This window comes from Puma concolor, chromosome B4 (assembly GCF_028749965.1).
Source record: "Puma concolor isolate L17-30 chromosome B4, mPumCon1.1.hap2, whole genome shotgun sequence".
Taxonomy (NCBI): Eukaryota; Metazoa; Chordata; class Mammalia; order Carnivora; family Felidae; genus Puma; species Puma concolor.
This window is the reverse complement of record NC_141673.1, coordinates 12,557,940-12,563,939: the sequence shown is the minus strand read 5'-3', so window position 1 is coordinate 12,563,939 and position 6,000 is coordinate 12,557,940. Positions and strand designations below refer to the sequence as shown.

Here is a 6,000-nt window from a genome sequence, read left to right as displayed (position 1 = left end):
TTGTGAGTACATCTGGGTGCATTCTGCCACTCTGGGCTCTAGCCCGTTCCTCGCTACAATTCATGGAGTTGGTTCTGTGTCAAGGGATCGCAATCCCCTGGTGCTGGCCTCCAATGTGAGGTAAGCGAATGCGGACTGCAAGCAAGGTGCATCTTGCAACAGGGAGGCCCTGACATCAGATAGGAGGAGCTCTGCCAGGGCGGAGAGACAACAGGCCAGAGATGCTGTCAACCCCAGCGTTGGGGGCGTAGTCATAGTGAGGTCCTAACAGCGAAGACACTAGAGTGAGAACTGGTCTGAGCTTGCAGTGTAACCTTACCCAAGTCATTTCCCTGCTCCGAGACCTTGCTTGACAAGCGTAGAGCTTTAGGTCACACCTTTAAAAGGCATTGGGGGCGTGGCCTGCACAGGCCACACAAAGCCTCCTCATTTGCCCCAACCCTACGTCGTGCGTGACGTCCACAGGCGCCAGGAGAGCTGCAATGTGGTCGTCGCCCTCCGCCTCGGGGAGCCCGACCCTCCACGTCAGGGGCGGGGCCTGTGTCCCAAGCTCTACTCCCTACGCCCCGCCTCCACGGGCGCCTCCTCACGGACCGTCGGGCGCGTCACGTGACGAGTCGGCGGCGCTGGCGGTTGCTGTCAGCTGATTCCCCCGGTTGGTGGCTGGGGCAGCCGCGGCGATGGACTTTCTCCTGGGGAACCCGTTCAGCTCTCCGGTGGGACAGCGCATCGGTGAGTCCCCGGAGCCCCGCCGCAGGGCCCTCAGCACGGCCTGGGTCCCCCCCGGGCGCTTCCAGGTCCCAAGTCACCCTCCGGAGGGACGCTGGGAGGGGAACGAGGCTGGCGTGTCTCTCCCGGACCTGTCCCCGCCCAGTCTCCCGCCCACCTTGATTGACAAAAGCCGTGGTCTATCGGGAAGCCTCGGCTTGTGATGGATGCCTACGGCAGCCAATAGCTAGAGAGAGAGGGCGGGTCCGGGCGGCCGCGGCTCAGCCAATGTGAGGCTGATGGGGTCCCGAATCCCGGGAGAAAGTTTTGGGGGTTGAAGGGTCTGCGTGGTTTTGCAGTCCTTGAGCCCCTCGCCTGTCTCCCTCATCGCTCCCCTACCCCGGGTCGCGCCGCCTGGGCTCTTGCCGTCTCTTTCCTGGTTCGCCCGACTCTCCGGACACGGATACCGGAGAAGGGTTAGAAGTCCATTCTCCCAGGATCAGGAGACTGGGGCTTGGCGTCTGGGCGAGCAACTTGCGGGGACGCGGCCAGGCAGCCCTGCTGCGCCCGGGGCCCGGCCAGATGCTGGCGAACCCGCGAGACCAGCAGCAAGGCGACCGCACAGTCGCAGACTCCCCGAGCTGGAAGCGATCTCAGGAGCCACCTGATTCCGCCTCCCTCATTTCTCAGTACTCGGCTGGGCCGGGCACCCTGGCCGGAGGCACAGGCTTACTCGGCCCAGGTCTCCTGACTCTCCTGCGCCCTGTTGACGGGAGACTGACTTACTAGCTCCGTGACGTTGCCTCCCGTTTCCTTGCCTGTGATTAGGGGTGTATTAATGGTCCCTGCTTCCGTGGGGTTGTTGTGAAGGCCAAACTCGTTAATAATTGTAAAGTACTTAGAACCGTGCCTGGCATATGGCCACTGCTATATAAAAGAACGTGGTGATATTTATCATCCTTGTTACTGAGATACCACCAACTGAGGGTGGGGAATCCCTGGAAATGGCGGGTTCTGTAGGTACTTCTTGCTCCCAATACTGGGAGGAACCCCAGGCCGTGGCCCAAACAGCTAACACTTCTCCAGGGACTGTCTGGATGTGCCTTCTTGCATCAGGTAACTGGCCAGTACTGTGAACGTCTTCATCTTCTTGATGGTCTTTAGCATGAAGTCTAGTCTGGGAAAATTGGATCTTTTAGACAGGCTTTCCATTCTGGCTGTCCTGGAAGCCAAACCTCAGTAAGTCCGTCAACCCGGCTCAGCAGTATAATAGGCGCCATGGCGGTGTGTGGCTCTTCTGAGGTTTTGTAATCAAATTTCTCCCAAGAGGAGGCTGGCGGTCCGGGATTTATTTATACACCAGAGAGCTCCTGGACCAGAGAGAGGAAGCTGTCCTCCCAGGAACACCCTCCCGGCTCCCTGCCACCCACACCTCCCAATGAGTCATTGTTCTGGAGCTGAAAAGCTCTCCTCTCATCTTAATTTCTCCAGCAACAGATACCACCACTTTCGTCACATGCCAAGTTTGAGACTTCCTACCTAAAAAAAAGTCGGAGGGGTGCCTGGGTGGCTCAGTCGGTTGAGCGTCCGACTTCAGCTCAGGTCATGATCTTGCGGTTTGTGAGTTCGAGCCCCACCTTGGGCTCTGTGCTGACAGCTCGGGAGACTGGAGGCTGCTTCCGACTCTCTGTCCCCCTCTCTCTCTGCCCCTCCCCCGTTCATGCTCTGTCTCTGTCTGTCTCTCTCTCTCTCTTTCTCTGTCAAAAATAAAAAAATTTTTTTTTAATTTTTTTTTCAACGTTTATTTATTTTTGGGACAGAGAGAGACAGAGCATGAACGGGGGAGGGGCAGAGAGAGAGGGAGACACAGAATCGGAAACAGGCTCCAGGCTCTGAGCCATCAGCCCAGAGCCTGACGCGGGGCTCGAACTCACAGACCGCGAGATCGTGACCTGGCTGAAGTCGGGCACTTAACCGACTGCGCCACCCAGGCGCCCCAAAAATAAAAATTTTTAAAAATAAATAAATAAAAACAAAAAAAGTCTGACCTTCAAAGTTGGCCACATTTTCCTGAAGCTTTCTAGAAAAGCTCACCTGGGCTCTGGCCTTTAGCTGGTCAAAGAAAGCCTGTGGCAAGAAATACTCTGTCCAAAGAGAATACTACAAACTCATAATATCTTGGAGCCAGAACCAAATTTGGCTACTGGAAGAAGGGTCCTTACCCTGGCCGCCTTCTAACTCAAGGTTCTCATCAGGATTCCCTGGAAGACTTATTAAAGACAGATGGTTGGGGGCGCCTGGGTGGCTCAGTTGGTTAAGCGTCTGACTTCGGCTCAGGTCATGATCTCGCCTTTTTTTTTGTGAGTTTTTGTTTGTGAGTTCGAGCCCCGCGTCGGGCTCTGTGGTGACAGCTCAGAGCCTGGAGCCTGCTTCGGATTCTGTGTCTCCCTCTCTCTCTTCCCCCACCCTCAAAAATAAATAAACATTGAAGAAAAAAAAAAAAAAAAAAGACAGATGGCTGGGCTCCATCCCAGAGTCTCTGACTCTGTAGGTCTGGGGTGAGCCAAAGGCTATGCAGTTCTAACAAATTCCCAGGTGACACTGATGCCACTGGATTGGAAACCACATATTGAAAATCTCCATTCTAGCCCATCTCCTTCATTTTCCACAGAAGGAGACAGAGGCCAGAGAGAAGGTGGAGACTGACTCACCCAGGCCCCCAGAGAGTTGGTAGTGAAGCTATGATGAGCTCCCCAGAACCAGTGAAACTTGAACCAAAGCTGCGGAGGCTCTAAAAGTGGAATGAAATGAAGGCTAAGCTGCCATTTGAGTAGATGCCTTTAGTCTTCCAGAGGTTTCTTGTAGGTGAAGAGATGAAAGGTACTGCTGATTGGCTGGGATTATCGATGACCTAGGATTTCTGGAAACTGCAGGAGTAAAATAGTGTCAAGGCTGCTGACTCCGCCCCCTGGCGGCAAGAGAAGCCCTGTAGAATCGTGGCACCGGCATCCCTGAGCGCAGTGAGCTCCAGGGGTGCTCGTCAGGGGTGAGGGTCAATCAGCTCATCCACCCGCACACCCTTGTACTGGCTGCCTCCTCTGCCTGGAATGCCCGCTCCAGCCTGCATCCTTCAAAGCTCAGCCATTGTCACCTCCTCCCTGAGGCCCTCTCTGAGCCCTGCAGATCCAGCCATTGCTCTTGTGCTCTCGCATCACCCTCGCTCCTCAGGCTTCTTCGCTCTCGGCCTTGGGGCTCTGAGCCTCCGCTTCCTCCTGGGTAGGACGGTAGCTACAACAGCATCCACCTGTCTGGGTGGTCACGAGAGTGAAGCGAGACACTCCCCGGGAGTCGTGTGTGCGGGAAACATCAGAAATCATCAGCCCTTGCTGTCCTCATCATTGTTTCTATTATTTCCACCATTGCACACTAATCGACCCCTGTCCCATTCTGTTAGTAGCTGTACATGTGCATCTCCCCAGCTAGACTAGGCTTCCTGAGAGCGGGGACTGTACCTCACTTGTCGGGACCCTCGGCACCTGGCATGGTCCCTGGCCCATCGTAGGAGGGAAGAAAAAAAGAAGGTAACATTTGGTGAGGAGCAAATACCATGTGTCAGGGACCATGCTAGTATCCTGGTTATTAATATTCACAGCGACCCTACAAGGTTTTGCTATTTTTTCTAGTTTTACCAAAAGTAAGTGTGAGGGAGCGTATCATTTCCCAAGGTTTCACAGCTAATCAGGGTGGGGATCCAGACCCAGGTTTCTCTGGCTGAGAGCCCACGTCCTCCCCTGGCCCTCACCCCACTGTATCTGGCTGACCAGTGCTTATTTGGAACTTACACTGTCCACCCCTCCAGGATCCATAGTTCATTGCTCTACCCACAGATTAGCCTGGCTGGTTATGATGTACGTGTACATTTGCAGGTCCCTCAGCCTTATATCTTTCAGTGGGAGAGCTTCCCAAGGGCAGCAGCTGTGGCTGAAAGGATCCCAGATACTTAGCACTGGGCGGTGTTGACACAGCCCTCTCCTAGCAAGGATTTCAAAACCCTTTCCAGAATCCTCTGTGGACAGATCTTGGGGGTTGTCTTATAGACGGAACGTCAGAAGGCAACCCAAGAAGCCCATTGTCCATTTCTGACTGTCATCTTACCCCTGGCACACTGAGTTGGAGACCCAACTGCTCAGAAAGCAAGCTGCAGACAGCAGACGCTGTGAATGTGGGCTGTCCCTGAGGACCAGCCCCCCGTAGTCGGGGTGGAGGTGCCGGTAACTGGATATGACGTGGGAGCTCAGAGCCTGCAGCCGATCCCTGCGGTGGATGGGAGAGGGGGAGAAGTCAGGCAGAGCTGCCTTGGAGCCACAAAGGCCAAGCCAGGGGAGCCACAGGAAGGAATCGTAGAGGAGAGACTCCCCAAGTGTTAGTTAGTAGAGAGGACACTTGAAGCCCCCCGGAGTGCCATTTTGGGAGTGAGGAACTGGGAACCGAACTGGCCACCCGAGCGATGTTGTCGAGGGAACAGCAAGCCTGGACGCAGGAGACCTGGGCCCAGCTCCTCGCTACGTCACATTCCCTCTCCGCTGCCCGTGGCATGTCTGTGATGCACTGCCGTCCTCCCTCTGCTTCCCAGAGCACTGCTGAGGAACAGCGGAGGTCACGCGTGAGGGCAGGGAAGGCTGGACACCAGAGGGAAGGAAGGAGCTGACGGACAGCCTCAAGAGAGTGATGGATCAGCTCCGTGGGCCCAGAGGGCAGAGAGCGAGGACGTCAGCCGAGCCGAGCTCAGTGTCAGCACATGCGGCCTGACACCTTGCATAGGTGTCGCTTGCTCCCCACCGCTGGAGGGGTGAAGGCAGAGGCCGCAGGGGAGGGAGGCTATAAGGAGGATTCCCCACACTGGCCACCAGGGTAGATTAGGGCAGGATTTGCAGACTTTCTGGAAGGGGCTAGAAAGTTAATGTTTCCACTTTTGTGGGCCTGTGGCCCGTTTCACAGCAGCTCATCTCTGCCATTGTAGCATAAAAGCAGCATAGACCATGTGTAGGTGAATGGACCAAACGGTGTTCCAATCAGACTTCGTTTATGGGCACCAAAACGTAAATTTCATGTACTTTTCACATGTCATGAAAGAGTATTCTTCTTTGGATTTGTTTTCAACCATTTAAAAATGTGCAAACCGTTCTTAGCTTGTGGGCCACGCGAAAGCAGACTGAACAGGCACGTGGGTTCATTGTTTGCTGACCTCTGGGTCGGGCCAGCTGGCCAGAGGCAGAATGATGGAAGGCAGCG

General features: G+C 55.1%; 1 protein-coding gene across 3 annotated transcripts in view; it reads left to right on the top strand.

Moving 5' to 3' along the window:
• The first annotated feature begins 513 nt into the window (after positions 1 to 513).
• TOM1 (target of myb1 membrane trafficking protein) overlaps positions 514 to 6,000 on the top strand; it is a 43,339-nt gene continuing 37,852 nt past the window's right edge. For 2 of the 3 annotated variants that reach the window (XM_086712387.1, XM_086712385.1), the window contains exon 1: positions 514 to 732. Coding sequence is in view for 1 of the 3 variants with exons in the window: in XM_086712384.1 (XP_086568510.1) it covers positions 681 to 732 (52 nt within the window). In the remaining 2 variants the exon portion in view is untranslated. The remainder of the gene's footprint in view (positions 733 to 6,000) is intronic. The other variant, XM_086712384.1, reaches the window with a different exon arrangement.